This window comes from Panthera uncia, chromosome F2, assembly GCF_023721935.1.
Source record: "Panthera uncia isolate 11264 chromosome F2, Puncia_PCG_1.0, whole genome shotgun sequence".
Lineage (NCBI taxonomy): Eukaryota > Metazoa > Chordata > Mammalia > Carnivora > Felidae > Panthera > Panthera uncia.
This window is the reverse complement of record NC_064812.1, coordinates 37,320,197-37,339,304: the sequence shown is the minus strand read 5'-3', so window position 1 is coordinate 37,339,304 and position 19,108 is coordinate 37,320,197. Positions and strand designations below refer to the sequence as shown.

The 19,108-nt window shown below is 36.7% G+C and overlaps 1 protein-coding gene across 3 annotated transcripts in view; it reads left to right on the top strand.

The window, feature by feature from the left end:
* The window catches only part of VPS13B (vacuolar protein sorting 13 homolog B), an 805,502-nt gene that overhangs the window by 615,076 nt on the left and 171,318 nt on the right, over nucleotides 1-19,108 (top strand). Inside the window, exon 36 of one of the 3 annotated variants that reach the window (XM_049633569.1) lies at nucleotides 648-3,058. The exons of the other annotated variants lie outside the window; for them this stretch is intronic. Coding sequence (XP_049489526.1) covers nucleotides 648-652 — 5 coding nt within the window. The 3' untranslated portion in view covers nucleotides 653-3,058. Of the gene's footprint in view, nucleotides 1-647; nucleotides 3,059-19,108 lie in introns of those variants that run through there. 3 annotated transcript variants of the gene reach the window in all.

Below are 19,108 nucleotides of genomic sequence, written 5' to 3'. Positions count from 1 at the left end.
TCCTCCTCCTCCTCCTCCTCCTCCTCCTCCTCCTCCTCCTCTTTCTTGCTCTATTTCTTCTTCATCTCATGTTGCTCTTCCTCACTGAGGAGAGCTCAGTGAGATCTTAGCTATTTATTTAACAAAAATTACTATTTCAGTTTTTCTTTTGTTATTTTATACTTACAGTGCTTCATATTATTATCAAAAGAATATTAGTTTCTTCATTAAGAATTTAAAACAATGGGGGCACCTGGAAGGCTCAGTCAGTTGAACACCCAACTCTTCGTTTCAGCTCAGGTCATCATCCCACGGTCATGGGATCAAGCACCATGTCAGATTCCATGCTGACCATGGAGCCTGCCTAAGATTCTCTCTCTCTCTCTCTCTCTCTCTCTCTCTCTCTCTCTCTCTCTCTCTCCCCCTCCCTCCCTCCCTCCCTCCCTCCTTCCCTCCCTCCCTCCCTCCCTCCCTCCATCTGCCCCTCTCCCTCACTCACACTCTCTCTAAAATAAAATTTAAATAAGAATTTAAAACAATGGTGTCACACTGTCTTAGATCTCTAGCAATACTCTGCAAGACCTGAATTTTGATAAGTGAAAACTATATGTGGACCTGGTTAAGTGTGTGTCGTGGCATAACGATACACTTATGATCCATGGCTACAGATTGAAGAAGGCTGCTTGTCATCATGCCTGGTGTAACGAGAGCCTAAAGCCACCTGTACTGGCCCTTTCACCAGGGCCCAGTTCTTCTCAAGTATGATTCTCCGGTTCTGGGATTAAAAGGTATAGAAGTATGAAGAACTATTTCTAATCATTATAAGTACTTAGATGTCATTTAAAAGACTCAAATGAAAGCGAGAAGCTAATGATGAAGACTAAGAGAGTCATTAAAGTTGGAAGAAGCCTTTGGGGTGAGGTAATGGATAGATTGAGAGTGATGTGAGGCCTTGTAGTTGGCTAGTAAGTGTGAAGTACCATGTTGCATAGAATCCAAGCCACCATCAATTGTAGGAAAATACATTTTATGTACAAAGAAAAAATATCTGCTATTTAAACTATGATACAGTGCTTTCTTATTACATGAGTTGCAGGGCACTTCCTGACTTCAGAGTTGTTCACATGTAAAAGACTGAACATATTAGAATGGGTAGTTCATGGAGAAGTGAGAGAGAAACTTGGGTTTCCCTCTTCTCTTTTGTAGTTTCTGATTTTTTTGCTTTTAGGCACAGTCTTTCACTCAACGTTAGCTATAAAGTTGGCTTCTAGTTTACATTTGATTGATTTATTAAAGGATGGGACCTACAAGTCAGTAGTTTTATACCATATTTTTATGGCAACCAAAGAAAGTGAATTTGAAGAGAAATGTCAATGAATGAATGAAAGATTATGCATATAATTCTAGCAATTAATGTGACTATGTAGTAGAAATGGGATTTGTTTAAAAAGTTGTACTTTTGTGTTTCCAAGTTGGAAATTACATATATGCTATTCCTTATTTTTATTCAAATAAGAGTCATGATCTGTCTGGAGATTCCAACTTTTAAACAAATGAATTGAAAGCATTATTTTATAGTAGCACTTCTCAAACTTGAGTGTGCATTTGAAGCATCTCTGGTGACCTTGTTAAAATACAAATAATTTAATAGTTTTAGAAGGCAGGAATGAAATTTTACATTTCTAACAAGCTCCCAGGTAAGGTGGATGCTGTTGGTCTGGAGACTAAACATTTGTAACAAGTTTTCATATGAATCCTATATGAATGAATGAATGAATGAATGAATACACGCACACACACGTGCGCCACACACACACACACACACACACACACACACACACACACACACACGGGTATTGAGGACCCAACTGCAGATATTTTGAGGCATAGGAAAAGGGAATGACAAAAAAAAATGATGAGTGGTTTTTTTAAATGTACTTTTATTATGAAAAATCAAATACAATATCCAGTTAGTGGTTTAAGTTCTTCCAAGTCTAAAACATTTTAACCAAGAGTAGTTTTCTTTAATAAATTGAGGGAATATTAGTTGGAATGATATATCAGCTGTGTGTGATTCCACTAAATACTAACCTAGCATCTTTGAAATGCTCCAGAATTTACTCTTAGACAAAAATTTCCTTACTGTAAATAATTTGTCATGTAAAGTATGTAAGTAGACATTATTGCATAGCCTAATTAAATTCTCTTACTACACAGCCAGGTTGCCACTCTATATTAATTTAGAGATCATTAGAAATACAGAACACATAAAGCATTTCTTACCAGAGGAATGTATTATTTTATAGATTTTTGGCAACTCAAGAAAATTAAATTTTTTCCAGCTTTTAGATAATAGGATATATTAAGAAAACTATTATTTATGCTGATACTGGGGGAACAAGTTTCAGCTTTATAATATTCCCCAGTGTCATTCCCTTCCTTTAAAAAATAAAAAAAATTAAAAAAAGCTTTTTTTTTTTAGTTTGCAAATAATGCTTCTGATTTTTATATGGTGTGAACTCATTAAGAATCTTTTGCTACTGTTAGTTTTTTGAATTTAGATGCACATCTTTTTTTTTAATTTCAGAGAGAGAGAGAGAGGGCATGCAAGTGGGGAAGAGGGGCAAAGGGAAAAAAGAGAATCCCAAGCAGGCTCCACACTCAGTGCAGAGCCCACCTCAGGGCTCAGTCCTATGACCCTGGGATCATGACCCGAGCTGAAATCTAGAGTTGGACACAACCAACTGAGCTACCCAGGCACCCCTAGATGCACCTCTTATTCAAGTATTATTCCCAAAGTTTTATGCTCCAGCTTTAAAATGGTATGTTATTCTTTTCTTGCTCCTGAATTAACATTTCAGGAGCAATAAAAGTTACAACCCTGCAGAATACAGGAAATACTGATTATACCTACCTAACCTTAAGTTTTCATCTTAAAGGTACAAACTTAATAGCTTTTGAATTCATCCTTACAGATTTACTTTTCAGGGATTATTTATCTAAACAACATGATACAATGCTACTATTTAGCATTTGTTTTTGGAAAAATAATTCAGAGTTCTTGAGTATTCTCTTATTTCCTCTGTTCACTTAATACTACCTTAGAGCAAATGATAGGTCCCAACTTTTACATCAAAAACTCCTTCAAAGCTCTCTCCACCCCCATCTCCTTCCTTCAGAGGCAACAATTGTACCCATTAGCAAGGTCAGTGGCTTGGAGAAACCTGGAAAACAGCAGCTACCAGAAACCCACTAGAATAATATCTCCAGCAGGTGATAGATTAGTTGGAACAAATTGGAACCATTGCAGTTCAGCAATCCTGGTTTCTTTCAAGCTGTTTTTAAAATGTCGTCATTTTAATACACAATCTAAGCCCTGCGGAACAGTCCACAGCAGGTTAATTTGAATCATATGATGTGTCACTGCCCTCAGCTGACATGAGCTCTATTCCATGTGTGAAGCCATAATAAATCCATTCCCAACCGGGGAAAATTCCCCGTGAGAAGGTGAACTAATCCAGGCCTCACACTGGCATGCTAGCCCTCCATAATTGAAAGCAGGGCCACCTGTTCCCAGCACAGTTAGCCTATAGAGAAAAAATTAGCATTAGATCAGATACTTCTTATATTGGAAAATCATTCATAGTTCTTGCAAATTCAAATTCCACTGTGAATTGCTTGGTATGACATCATACAGAAACATAGGAATGTGCCCACTTGATCCCAGTTTAAAAGTTTTGTTAGCCATAGGATTCCTTAACTTTGAAATGAGAAATTTTTTTTTTTTTAATTTAATGAGAGCTGACACGTGAGAAGAAGAACTGGGAAGGGTGCATATTTTTCTAATTAACTCAGGGTCATTTGTAAAAACATTTGAGCTCCCTGGTATTTTTTTCATTGTTCCTTTGCAGACATATTTTTGAGCACTGTCACTGTAATGACATTTAATGAAATGACATTTAAATGACAACAAAGAAAAATCTGATGCCAAGTGGGGAGAATATTACCACATCATTTATGTTTTATTATAAATTAATTAGCATGCTACAGTCTTCATATAGTTTAAGTAACAGTTATTTCAAAGACAGTTATGACTGCAATTGCACATTTATTTTACTATACCAGGTGTCTCTAGATGAAACACGTAACCACTGAAATTTTTTTCTCGTAATAAAATTCTTTAGCGTCTCTCTGTTTAACCTGTTGTTTAATTTACCCATGTAGTCTTTAGGTCTTTTTAATTTCATTCTGGTTTTAGACTGGTTTCAGCTCCGATTTTAATTGATTTTTGTTTTAAAAATTTATTTGACTTTTAATTGGTCGTGATCCTATTTTGAATACTGTTTTCTTCCATTTTATGGATTAACTTGCTGTTTTATAGGTTGCAATGATTTTTTCTTGTAAAAATTTTCTAACCATTCCAGTATAATCCCATTTCCATAAACTTCTTCGATTTGAATGAAAATACATACTTATTAATGTAAAATATTACTTAAAAAAGCTCAGGTATGGTAGCGCACCATTCAAATAGGTTTATATAAATAAATGGTAGAGATTTTAAGTTGTTTACCCCAAGATATGTATTTTTGAATTTTTTTTCTTTTCTTGGTGAACTCTGCTTTTATATTCCGTAATTACTGATTTTTTTACTCAGTGTGGATTAATTGAGATATATCTTGAAAGCACAGGTTCAGAGGAATTAAGATACCTGAAAAAGATGACCCAAATAGCCCCTTGACATTTTCTGGAGTGGAAAGTGAAGAATAAGTAACACAGCATTTAAACATAAGAAGATTTTATTGTGAAAGAAAGCACCTTAAAGAACTCATTTTAGGGGTGCCTGGGTGGCTCAGTCAGTTGAGCGTCCGACTTCAGCTCAGGTCATGATCTCACAGTCTGTGGGTTCAAGCCCCGCATCAGGCTCTGTGCTGACAGCTCAGAGCCTGGAGCCTGCTTCCGATTCTGTGTCTCCCTCTCTCTCTGCCCCTCCCCTGCTCATGCTCTGTCTCTCTCTCTGTCACAAAAATAAATAAAAACATTTAAAAAAAAATTAAAAAAAAAAGAACTCATTTTAATTAATCCCTCTTAATGTTGCCCTGATAGTTAACCCTTTGCCTCTTTTCTCTTTCCACAAATGGGGCCAAGGCCCATACCTTAATTCAGCTTTATAGCCATACCAGCAAGCTATCTTCTATATTTAAGAAATGTAAACTAGTTAATAAAACTGTTAAGAACCTTGACTTTTACATTTCCTGAGTTTTATGGGTTCCAATTTGCGGTGTCAGCATTACAGTTTCATAGTTTATTTTCCCCATGATTTATCAAAATGAAACCATAAACTTAATGTCAGGATGTCAAATAGGGACTGGACTAAGAATTTTTAAAACACAGGAAAGCCTTTCATTATTTCAACCTAATTTTTTCAACTATAACTTGTATTGGAAGAAATGAGAAAAGAGGATGACTTTTAATTAATTTTTTAATTAACTTTTTTTTATTCCTGTAACAACATGATTTTAATAGCAGAATTTTCACTGCAGACTCAGTAAGCCATATGAAGAGACTTTAGCAGAATTTTCACTGCAGACTCAGTAAGCTATATGAAGCGACTTTAAGTGTCCTTTGAAAGTTAGGCTGACAATAGTGCCTCCAGGGGACGATGCTTGGCTAAGTAATAGGACCAGAAGAGTCACAGAAGCTGGTTGAGGGGGCTGCAAAGTGGTTAAGAGGCGGCTCAGGGTCTCCTGCGGGAAGTCAGCGGTATGGCAATTATTTAGATTCTTTATTTCTTCACGTGATCTAATTGTCAGGATTATTTCCTCTGCTGAAGAGAATGAGGGTAATTGGAGGGATGTCTTTCTAGGATCATGCGACAGACTAAGGCTGAAGAGAACATTATTTGGCTTCTCCTAAATGTAACCTTCCAACTTTGTGCTTGCATGCACATCTTCCCTCGCTCTCTAACCTGTGCCTGCCCAGCGACATGGTCTGGGGCCTTTTGTTCGTCCCTCTGTACAGACAATAACCTCAACTATCTCTTTTACACTAACGACTCCCAAATGCCTAGCTCTGGTTTGACTTACCCAACTCCAGAACTATTCCTCCATCTGCCTGGTGGATATGTTTAGTTATTTAAAATTCAGTATTTCCACATTAAATTAAACCATTTTCTCTCCTCTCCTGATTTATCCCTGCCCTTAGTATAGTTTCCAAAGATCTTTACATGTGCTAGTGATAGCAGCAACATTATTCCAGTCATGTCTTCTCACAATTTTACTGTCATTTTTGATTCTTTTTTTTTTTTATTCCAAGTCTCTTTGTTTTTCCTTTGAAATGGTCCTCCATTTTGCCTACTACCTGCCTGGTTTAGGTTTATGCCCTGATTACTTCCTTCGTCTGTTTATGGGCAGCCCTCACTCCAGATTCTCCTGTTACTCACTAATCCTGTTGTCCCCTGGGCCCTTGCTAAATTAGCCTCACCTGCCAAACTTCCATGATGTTGACCACACACCCCTCTCAGTTCATCTGGTCAGAGCGCTCCTCAGCCCTCAAGGCTGTCTCTAATCTGGTGTCATCTAGCTTAGCTGTCGCTAAGCAGGTGATCCTAAGATGTTGTAGTTCTTTGGGCCTCAATATTTTCTTCTAACATAAGACAGCGGTTTTAAGATTGCTTCGAGTTCGAAAATGATGGTTGTAATCACTAGTGGAACTCTTCCTTTATTTTTACAACAGAGATTTATGAGCGATTGCAGTATGGCACACGTTGCTTTAGGCATTGAAAATACAGTGGTGAGCAAAAGATAGCCCCTCCTCTCAACAAATGCATATAAACCGGTAGAAAAGATAGTTACAAAAAAGTTACAGAAAGTAGTAGATAATGATAAGCTAATATACGTGTCATGAGGTTCTGTGGATTCATAAAAGAGTGGAGATTCAGGGAAGCTTCTCTGAGTGACTGACACTGTAGCTGAGTTGCACAGGATGAAAGGGAGTTAACTAAGGACCGTGGAGGGAAGGGTGGATCTTTGGGAGAATATGTGCAAAAGACGCGATGGTGAGAGGTATCTGTGTCAGATTAAATGAAGGCAGGAAAGAGGAAACCAGTCCTATCAGGTGAGGCTCCAAAGAGAGGCAGAGGCCAGGCCTTTCTGATCATAAAAAAGGATTTTAGGACCTTTATCTTGAGTGTAGTAAGGAGCCATTAAAGAGCTTTCAGTAGGATGTGTACGTGGTGGGGGATGTAGGACGTGGGAGGTGTGTGTGTTGCATTTTGAAAAGATAACTCTAGTCAGGGTGGAGAATCAGTAAGAGGGGCTAGAGTAGATGGAAGGGAGCAATTAGGAGAATATTGCAGTAGTACTGGTGAGAGGTAATTGTAAGTTGGATCAGAGAATCTTGATAGAAATGGGGCACCTGGGTGGCTCAGTCAGTTAAGCATCTGACTTCAGCTCAGGTCATGCTGTCACAGTTCATGGGTTTGAGCCTCACATCAGGCTCTCTGCTGTCAGCTCAGACCCCTCTTCAGATCGTCTGTCTCCCTTTCTCTCTGCTGCTCCCCCATGTATGCATGTGTGCACACAAACAGGTGCTCGCTCGCTCTCTCAAAAATAAACATTTAACAAAAAGAAATGGAGAGAAGTGAAAGATTTGGCAGATAGTGGGAAGGCAGAATCTACAGACCATAGTAATGGAGTAGAGAGATAGGGGGTGAGGAAGAAGATTTAAACATGGCTTCTGGTTTTCTGACTGGTCTAACTGGATGGGTCATGCTTTGTCCCCACAAAATTCATATGTTGAAACTGTAATCTCTACTGTGATGGTATTTGGAGATGGAGATTTGGGAGTTAATTAGGTTTAGAAGAGGTCATGAGGGTGGAGCTCCCTCATGATGGGATAGTACACTTATCATAGGGCTTGCTGTCTCTCTTGCCATGTGAGGACACATTAAGAAGGTGGCCATCTACAAGCTAGAAAGAGAGCCTTCACCAGAATCCAATCATGGTGGCACCCTGATCTCAATTCCAGTCTCTAGAACCATGAAAAAATAAATTTCTATTGTTTAAGCCACCAAGACATTGCATTTTGTTATGGCAGCCCAAGTTAAGACAGGTGATTTACTGAGATGAAAATACTTGAAGAGAACCACATTGTTTTTGTTTTGTTTTCATTTGTGAGAGTACAGAGAGATCATAAGTTTTGACCTAGATATGTTAAGTTTGTGGCAATTATTCAGACAGATCTGGAGCTCACAAGACCAACACTAGTGATAAACGATTGCATGTTTTGGAGTCTTTGGGATACAGATTCTAATTCAATCCAAAGGGTTGGATGAGAGATTACTCAAGGAAAAAGTAGAGAAAAGAGCCTAAGACTTGACCTTGAAGACGTCCAAACAGGATTTACTGGCCAGGAGGAGAAGCCTAGAAAGGAAATTGTGAGCTAAGAGGAAAATTTGAAAATTGTAATTTCGAAGAAGCCAAGTTAGTAGTGCTTTGACATTAAGAAAGATGAGAAATTGGAACTATCTAGTGGATTTATAGATATTGTGACTGCAAGTGTTTTCTCCCTATTGGGTTATTCTGGATGGAAACTAGAATGCATTGAAGTAAGCAGGAGGGAAAAGGTAGTAGAGGTAGAGAGTATAAATAACTCCTTTAGGAAGTTTGTGAAGAAGAAGAATAATTAAGGGTAGTATATGAAGGAGCATTTGGGATCATGGTTTGGGGATTTTATTTTTATGATGAAAGAGACTTGGAACTCTTTCCAAGAGGAATCCAGTAGAGAGAATAATTGGATAAACTAAAAAGAGAAAAGATAAAGGTGGGTACATTAGAAAAAGGGAAAAAGAGGGGCACCTGGATGGCTCAGTCGGTTGGGCATCCAACTTTGGCACAGGTCACGATCTCACAGTTTGTGTGTTTGAGCCCCACATCAGGCTCCATGCTGACAGCTCAGAGCCTGGAGTCTGCTTCAGATTATGTGTCTGTCTCTGTCTCTCTCTCTGTCTCTCTCTCTCTCTCTGCCTCTCCCCCATTCACACTCTGTCCCTCTCTCTCTGTCAATAATGAATAAACTTCAAAAAAAAATTTTAAAAGGGAAGAATCCAATATGTATTTGAAAAAAAAGTTTTAAATTAGAGAAGCAACAGATGCTCTATTTTATATAGCAAATTAAGGAAGGAGAGGAAAAGGACACACGCAGGTAATTTTTCAGTTTGGTAGCAAGAAATTGAGGGTAACAAGAAATTAACTTTATCCATGAAGCTAGAAGCAAGATCACCTATTGAAGTTGAAGAGGGAGGAGAGGAGTTTGATGATTTTGAGGCAGAGTGGGTTGAAATCATCTTCCAGTATGATTTTTTCATATCCCATACTCACTCTCATCTCTGTGCCTTTTCTTAACTTTTATATTATGGAAAATTTCAAATAGATACAAAAGTAGAGTGAATAGCATATAGAACCTCCTGCTTAAATAATTGTCAGCTATTGACCAATCTTGTTTCTTGCATACCCCTATCCACTCCCTCACCTTCTGTATTATTTTGAAGCAAATTCCATGTATCATCTATCATCTGTAATATTTCAGCATAAAGTATCTCTAAAATACAACTTTTTAAAAATATAACCACAATACTATTATCAAAGCTAATCATTCTTCAGTGTTATCAAATATGTAGCTAGTATTCATTCAAATTTCCAGTTATTCCATACATATCGTAATGTGTGTGGATGTGTGGGTATTGGTGTGCATGTATATTTCTTAGGTTTTTTTTTTTAAACCAGGAGCCATATATGTTCTACGCATCACTATTGGTTGATATGTATTTCTAGTATCTTTAATCATTAGGTTTTCTCCTCTATTATTTTTCATCTCTTGTAATTTATATATTGAAGAAACCAAACTTGTAGAGTTTACAACAGTTTGGATTTTGTCTATTCCCCTGTCCTCTGTACTTCCTACATATAAATTGGTAGTTGGTTTAATCTATTCAGGTTTGCTTATTGTTACTATTATTTTCAGCAAGACTGTTCTGTAAAATGGTTTGTATTGTTCCATCAGAAGGCACATAATATCTGAAGGTCTCTTTCTGTGATGTTAAAAGCCACTGATGCTGAATGCCTGAATTCATTGGAGGTTGCAAACAGTAATCTTTTCATTCTAACACTCTTTTTTCATGTATTAACTAAAGTACCTCTAGTGCGTCGGCTAAGCGTCCAGCTTCAGCTCAGGTCATGAAATTATGGTTCATGGGTTCGAGCCCCATGTCAGGTTTTGTGCTGACAGCTCAGAGTCTGGAGCCTGCTTCAGATTCTGTGTCTCCGTCTCTCTCCGCTCCTCCCCCATTCATGCTCTGTCTCTCTCTCAAAACTAAATACAAAATAAAATAAAATAAAATAAAATAAAATAAAATAAAATAAAATAAAATAAAATAAAATAAGCTTCTGTAAAAAGAAGCATTCCTTCATCTACTACTTGGTTACTCAGTAGTATTGTTCATCTAAAGAAATGTAAAATTTTTCATTTTCTTTACCCATTTTCAAAAAGGAGCTGATTTTCTCAGTGAGAGTTTTTCACAATGTATACATATATCAAATCATCACAATGTACACTTGAAATATATTACAATTTCATTTGTCGTTGCTACTTTAATAAAGCTGAGGGGAAAATGAATTATTTTTCTAGCATATTCCAATGGTGGCCAATTAGTTATTGCTTGGTATTCTTAAGTCATTATTTTTAATAATACTCACATTATCTTATCTTTGGAAGTGGGAGCCTCTAGAAATTGGCTTCTTCATGTTTTTAATCTTCCCTCACTGTGGAATCCTTGTTCCCTTATCTCAAAACAAGATTTGGCTGTTCCCAAAAGGCAGCTCTGCCGTCTCCAACCAAGGATGAGTACGTGCCATCACTGAGAAAAGCAAAATAAAAATAAAAAAAGAACACGGACGCCAAAAGAGCAAAGAGCTGCCAGAATTATTAGAGCAGTAGAATGTGTTTAGCCCTTTTTGATGCCTGTTTAGAGGGAAAGAAGTTCATTTAGATAAGTTGAGTTCAATGCATTCATTTTAGAAAACCAGTACAATTCCCCTATAATCAAAGCATTTTTGGGGAGATACAATATAGTCCAAAACTCAGTGTGTGATCATAAGAATGTGTGCATGAGTAATGATAGTAGTAGTGATGATGCTCACGTGCCAGTTGTACTCACCATGAGCTGCTGCTGGCTGACCCAGTCAAGAACACGTGTCAGTCCATGTGTCTGGGCAGCACGTGTGACTGCTTGTTTGTACCCAGTTCCACTTGATATACTGTTGTTAATTGAAGCACTCACATCTGCCACCATTGAGGTCTTTACACTTCACACCTTCAGTAAAAACACATTGATCTCATTGTCATGGGCAACTTTCCAGGTTTGCTAGCTCTCACACCTGTGAATACTCAGTCTCCACTGTCCGTTATCATCAGGAATACATTTACGTGGACACTGTCACAAAAATCTCAATTTGAACTGCTGAATAAGAGAAAAAAATGTACTATCACCTAATAATAAAAAAATATTTTTATTAGAGATGCTATAATGCATAAAATGAAGCTTGATTATAGATTTGTTCTGTGTTTTGCATTTACCTCTCTAAAATGGCACGGGGGCACCATCATCCCTGTGCCTATATGTAGCTACCACCCTATATGCACTGACTGTTTTTTTAGCAAGGCTTGCTTGTCTAAAAAAAAAATACATATATTTATATCTTTTACAAATAAAATTCCAAAGGAAGAAACACTTAACAAAGAGGTTTTCTTTCATAAATGTTATGATTTGGGTATAACAAGACATATTGAATCCATTGGGTTTTTGGTAATAGATTTCAAAATACATCATAAATGTAAGTAATATGATGACTAATGGGTCAAGTAAAGTTGGAACATTTTAAATGAGAAAATAGCTGGAACAGTTTTCAGGAAACTTTTCCAGTTGATGTTTGGTCCCCCACAAGGTGTGTATTAACATAAACTTAGGGGAATCACCTCTGGGGCTTGAATTTGCTCTCTGATTTCATTACTACAATATGATTCTTTTCCTTTCACTATTAAGTCATCTCCTAGGGTGATAGGAACATAAAATAAGTGTAATTTATTTGTATTTGTCTAATCTCCTTTTAACTCAATAGTCATCTCATCATTCTGTTTCCTGGTAGCTGTTCAGAAAGTTTTGAAAGGTAATTAGAATCTAATAATTGACAGGCATGGGTTTACTTGGTAACTTAAAGATATGGAATGTGTTCTGGGGATGGTGAGAAATTATATCTGGCAGAGAAATAGATGACTCAACTGGGAGATTCTCTGTTACTGCATATTCTTAAAACCTAAACTTTGAAAATAATCTATTTATTAAAATTCAGTGAGGATTATGAAAAAATTCTCAACCTTTTTAAAACAATCTGGTAATAATTCGAATAAAATCCACCTTAACAATCTATGCCTGGTTCTTTATCCAGGTATATTTCCAGTTCTCATAAAACATTATTCTATATAGTTTCCGCTATGTCTCTGTTGAATAAAACTTTTCTAGTCCATTTTTATTAATGTTTTCATCTTAATGGTGAAGTTAATGCGTTTCATCAATTTTTAAGTATAAATACCAGAAAATATATTGCTCAGTTTTTATTTTTATTTTTTTATGTTTAAACATGCCAGACTTTTTTGTTGCATAATTTTTCACATTTATAAAAATAATCTTCCTGTCATTATGAGACTGAAAATATTTACATGAAAGGCGCTAATTTTCTTCCCCCAAAAAGTGACTGCTAGTTCAAAGATGTGAAAGTTTTAGAAGCACTGCGTAATAAATGTAACAATACAAATTTGTTAAATTTGTCACATTTTTATATTTTTTTCATTTTTCTTTTTAATGTAATTTATTGTCAAATTGGCTAACGTACAGTGTGTAAAGTGTGCTCTTGGTTTTAGGGATAGATTCCCATGATTCATCGCTTACATACAACACCCAGTGCTCATCCCAACAAGTGCTCTCCTCAGTGCCTATCACCCATTTCCCCCTCTCCCTCACCCAACCCCCCCATCAACCCTCAGCGTGTTCTCTGTATTTAAGAGTCTCATGGTTTGCCTCCCTCCCTCTCTGTTTGTAACTATTTTTTCCCCTTCCCTTCCCCCATGGTCTTCTGTTCAGTTTCTCAAGATCCACATGAGTGAAAACATGATATCTGTCTTTCTCTGACTGACTTATTTCACTCAGCATAATACCTTCGAGTTCCATCCATGTTGCTGCAAAGGGCATGATTTCATTCTTCCTCATTGCCAAGTAGTATTCCATTGTATGTATGAACCACATCTTTATCCATTCATCAGTTGATGGACATTTAGGCTCTTGCCATAATTTGGCTATTGTTGAAAGCGCTGCTATAAACATTGGGGTACAAGTGCCCTATGAATCAGCACTCCTGTATCCTTTGGATAAATTCCTAGTAGTGCTATTGCTGGGTCATAGGGTATTTCTATTTTTAATTTTTTGAGGAACCTCCACTCTGTTTTCCAGAGCGGCTGCATCAGTTTGCATTCCCACCAACAGTGCAAAAGGGTTCCCATTTCTTCGCATCCTTGCCAGCATCTGTTATTTACTGAGTTGTTAATTTTAGCCATTCTGACCAGTGTGAAGTGGTATCTCAGTGTGGTTTTGATTTGTATTTCCCTGATGATGAGCAATGTTGAGCATCTTTTCATGTGTCTGTTGGCCATCTGGATGTCTTCTCTGGAAAAGTGTCTATTCATGTCCTCTGCCCATTTCTTCACTGGATTATTTGTTTTTCGGGTGTTGAGTTTGGTAAGTTCTTTATGGATTTTGGATATTAACCCTTTATCTGATATGTCATTCGCAAATATCTTTTCCCATTCTGTCAGTTGCCTTTTAGTTTTGTTGGTTGTTTCCTTTGCGGTGCAGAAGCTTTTTATCTTGATGAGATCCCAATAGTTCATTTTTCTTTTAATTCCCTTGCCTTTGGAGATGTGCGAGCAAGAAATTGCTACGGCCAAGGTCAAAGAGGTTGCCTGCTTTCTCCTCTGGGGGTTTGATGGTTTCCTATCTCACATTTAGGTCTTTAATCGATTTTATTTTTGTGTATGGTATAAGAAGTAGTCTAGTTTCATTCTTCTGCATGCTGTTATCCAGTTCTCCCAGCACCATTTGCTAAAGAGATGGTCTTTTTTCCATTGGATACTCTCTCCTGCTTTGTCAAAGATCAGTTGGCCATACATTTGTGGGTCCATTTCTGGCTTCCCTATTCTATTCCATTGGTGTATGTGTCTGTTTTTTTGTGCCAATACCATACTGTCTTGATGATTACAGCTTTGTAGTAGAGGCTAAAGTGATGCCTCCAGCTTTGGTTTTCTTTTTCAATATTACTTTGGCTATTCGGGGTCTTTTGTGATTCCATACAAATTTTAGGATTGTTTGTTCTAGCTTTGAGAAGAATGCCAGTGCAATTTTGATTGGGATTGCATTGAAAGTGTAGATTGCTTTGGGTAGTATTGACATTTTAATAGTATTTGTTCTTCCAATCCATGAGCATGGAATGTTTTTCCATTTCTTTGTGTCTTCTTCAATTTCCTTCATAAGTTTTCTATAGTTTTCAGCATATAGATCTTTTATATCTTCGGTTAGGTTTGTTCCTAAATATTTTATGGTTCTTGGTGCAACTGTAAATGGGACCAATTTCTTAATTTCTCTTTCTGTTGCTTCATTATTGGTGTATAGAAAGGCAACCAACTTGTGAACACTGATTTTGTACTCTGCAACTTTGCTGAATTCATGTATCAGTTCTAGCAGCATTTTGGTGGAATCTTTCAGGTTTTCTATGTAGAGTATCATGTCGTCGGCGAAAAGTGCAGTTTGACTTCTTTGCCAATTTTGATGCCTTTTATTTCATTTTGTTGTCTGATTGCTGATGCTAGGACTTCCAACACTATGTTAAACCACAGTGGTTAGAGTGGACATCCATGTCGTGTTCCTGATCTCAGTTTGTCACATTTTTAGATGTGACAGTAGCTTCATGATTTTACTTGAAGGATTCATACATGTTGATGGACTTTACACAACAGTAAAGGGCACTGTATCATGGTGCATGCTTCTTGTCTCTTGGTGGAGCTGGTACTTTTGAAAGCAATACCTGGTATTACAGGATAGCCTCATTTCAGCCCTGCTTTTGGGGCTCTTGGCTTTCTAGGATTGTCCAGCTTGCCCTAATGGGACTGCCCAGCCCCCTGTTTACACATAGATCTAGCTCTAGGGGAACAGGGACGAGGGACTGTGCATCCCAGTGGGGGACACCATGCACAGAGGTTGCACTGCATGCAAGCAAACATAAAAGAAAAATTTTAAGGTAAATTACTTAAATGTTTTAAATATCAATTTGTTTCTTATAAAAAGTTAACAATAGCTGTCTTGTGCTATGTATATATAGCTCTACTAGAGTTTTAAACTTTATGAAAGCTTTCATCAGCTACTGTTCAGTAATTGAGAGATTGTACTCGTAAGTTTAAGATCACCCAAATGAAGTTTTGATGCATACATCTCAGTTTTGACATGACCTCACAGGAAGGATAAATCAAGTGACCAGAGTGTCCAAATAAGAAGCCCTCCTTGACCAATCTCCTGGTCTGAGAAAGGGTGTTCCAGAAACCAACACCACAGAAAATTAACATTAAAAATTCACATTTCAAATTCATGAAATAAATATAAGAAATTTAAGTAATTAAACTTTCAAAATATGTTTAAAATAATTCTGTAGCATTTATGCTTCTAAAGTTATTCACGTTTAAAATCGCACTGACACTCTTGGGACAAACTGTATGAGAGAGGGAGATCCAAGATACTGCTTCAGAACGTCTTTTTCCTAGGATTCGTTGAGTCCTGATTGTTATGTGTAACTAGTAACCTAATAGAGATTCATGACTCTTAAAGATAAGACAAGACAAAAAACTGTAAATCATTATGTATTTTCCATCTTCATTTCAAGCTATTAGACTTATATTGAATAAATATTATGGGCTGTCCTCCATGTTGCTTTTGGAAATGGATCTTTCTGATTTCAGGCTATTCAAAGAAGAAGTTATATTTGGTAAAATAAGGTCAATTATGTGCGTCAAATAGATTCATACTTGAAATTCACCAATTTGATTAGATTTTAGTACACATTTCTTTATCTGAATTACCAGCATTTGAAGTTTACTGACAAAAATAAACCTTTTAAAATATGTTTTATAATATAAGCCGAGTCCTATGAAAGAATATATTCACTCTTGTGAGTGAAACTGCTTTAGGTAGCACCAAAGTGACTTGTGCTTTTGAGTTTTGCTGGCTTAACTGACTCTAGTCTAGCTGTTAAAACGCCTAATTTTCATGTGCCACATTTGGTATTAGTAAGATCAGGAACTGTCCTGCATCTTCCCTAACATTTAGAAGTTGTATTCCATCTTTTTCACTTTCTGTAGAAGGGCCACCTGTAATCTTACCATTAAAGGTATGAGAGCGTTCTACTTACTACCTGGTTGGAGGGGTCATGGAGAGGTTTAGGAAAGCAAACCTAAAAGCTAACCTAGTACACGTTTGGTTAACGCTTAGGCCTAAAGTAGGTTTCTGCTACATATAAGAGCCATGGACATACTCAAGCCATTTGGCATTTTGAGAAATACACGTGAGACTAAAAAATAATGCAATGGAGTGGAAAAAAAATATTCTATCATGCACATGACAAAGGCATTGAAATAACATTGTGTTTTATTTTTTAAATTAATATGCAATAAAACTGTCCTTTTTGGTGTACAGTTCTGTGAATTTGAATACATACACAGATTTGCGTAACTGCTACCACAGTCAGGGTATAGAACAGTTCCATCATCCAAAACAACACCTTTCATGGCATTTCTTCATAATCACACCCTCCCCCAAACCCTAATCTGTGATAACTACTGCCCTCCATCACTTTAAGGGGTTTTGTTTGTTTGTTTTGCCTTTTTGAGAATGTCCTACAAATGGAATCCTGTAGCGTGTAGCCTTTTCAGACTGGCTTCTTTGACTTTCACTTGAGGCTCAACCAAGATGTTGCATGTAACAATAGCATATTCCTTTTTATTGCTGAGTAGCATTCCATTATGTGGGGGTCCTATAGTTTAATAATTCATCCATTGAATCACACCTAAGTTGTTTCCAATTTTGGTGATTATGAATAGAACTACTTTAAACATTTGTGTGTAAGTTGTGTGAACATAAGTTTTCATTCCTTTATGATAAATACCTACGTGTGAGATTGCTAGGTCATATAAATTTTATATGAAACTGCTAAAATGTTTTCCGGAGTGGATGTGTCCTTTGGCACTCCCACCAGCAATGCAGGAGAATTCCACTAGCTCCAGCTTCTCTACAGCACTCTATATTGTCAGTATTTTTTTTATTTTAGTCATTCTAAAATTAATTTATACTTTTCTTTTTTTTTATTTTTTTTTAACGTTTTTTATTTATTTTTGAGACAGAGAGAGACTGAGCATGAACAGGGGAGGGGCAGAGAGAGAGGGAGACACAGAATTGGAAGCAGGCTCCAGGCTCTGAGCCATCAGCCCAGAGCCCGACACGGGGCTCGAACTCACGGACCGCGAGATCGTGACCTGAGCTGAAGTCGGCCGCTTAACCGACTGAGCTACCCAGGCGCCCCAATTTATACTTTTCTAATGACTAATGATGTTGGACATCTTTGTATGTGCTTATCTGCCATTCATGCAACGTCTTTGGTGAAGTGTCTATTCAGACCTTGTGCCAATTGTAAAATTAGGCTGTTTGTTCCTTATTATTGAATTTTGAAAGTTCTTTATTATATTCTGGATATAAATCTATTGTCAGATAAGCAACTTTCTCCCAGTACATAGCTTGTTCTTTTTAGTCTCTTAATAAAAACTTTTTATAGAGCAAAAGTTTTTAGCAGTGAAGTCCAATTTATAATTTTTTTAACGAATATAATTTTTTTGGTACTATATATAAGAACCTTGCCTAACTCCAGGACTGGGAAGATTTTTCTCCTATGTTTTCATCTAAAAACTTGATTTAATTTTATATTTTGTATTTAGATCCATGACATGCGATCCATTTTGAGTTAATTTTGTATATGGTATAAAATTGGGTTCAGGCCCTTCCCCCCTCCCCCCCCCCCCGCATGTGGATGTCCAGCACCGTTTTTTAATAAAACTATTCTACTTCGTTGAATTGCCTTTGCACCTTTTCCAAAAATCGTTTGACATTTTTTTGGACTCTATTTTTGTTTTCTTCCACTGATATATGTGTATATCCCTTCTCCAAGACTATACTGTCTTGATCACAGTGGCTTCATGCTAAGTCTTAAAATGTTGTAAGTCCTCCAATATTACTCTTCTTTTTCAAAAGTGTTTTTGGTATTCTAGTTACTTTGCTCTCCTGTATAAATTTTATAATCAGCTTTCCTGTATCTGAATAAGTACTAATGAGACTTTGATTGGAATTGTTTCAAATCTATAAATCAGTTGGGAGAAGATTGACATCTTTACTATGTTGAGTCTTCCAGGCCATGAATATATATACAGTATGTGTCTCTATTTACTTAAATCTTTCTTGGTATTTCATTAGCATTTTGTAGTGTTCAGCATATAGATACTGTGTGTATTTTATTAGATTCATACTTAAGTACTTATTTTATTTAGAACTATAATAAATGTAATTTTTTTAAAAAAATTTATTCCAACCTCACATAGCTAGTTTGTAGAAACTGAATTGGTTTTTATGTGGTAATCTTGTATTCTAAAATCTTGCCAAATTCACTTATAAATTCTAGGAATTTTTTCTATATATTCCATGGAGTTTTCTACGTGAACAATCATGTCATCTGTGGAGACATTTTTTCCCTTCCAATCTTTATTTTTATTTCTCTTTCTTGCCTTATTGCTCTTGGGTAGGATGTTTAATATTATGTTGAGTATAAGTAGTAAAAATGGATATCCTTGCCTTGTTTCTGATCTTAGGGTAAAAGCATTTGACCCTTCATGACTAAATATGATGTTAGGTGTAGGTTTTCACCTATGAACTTTATCA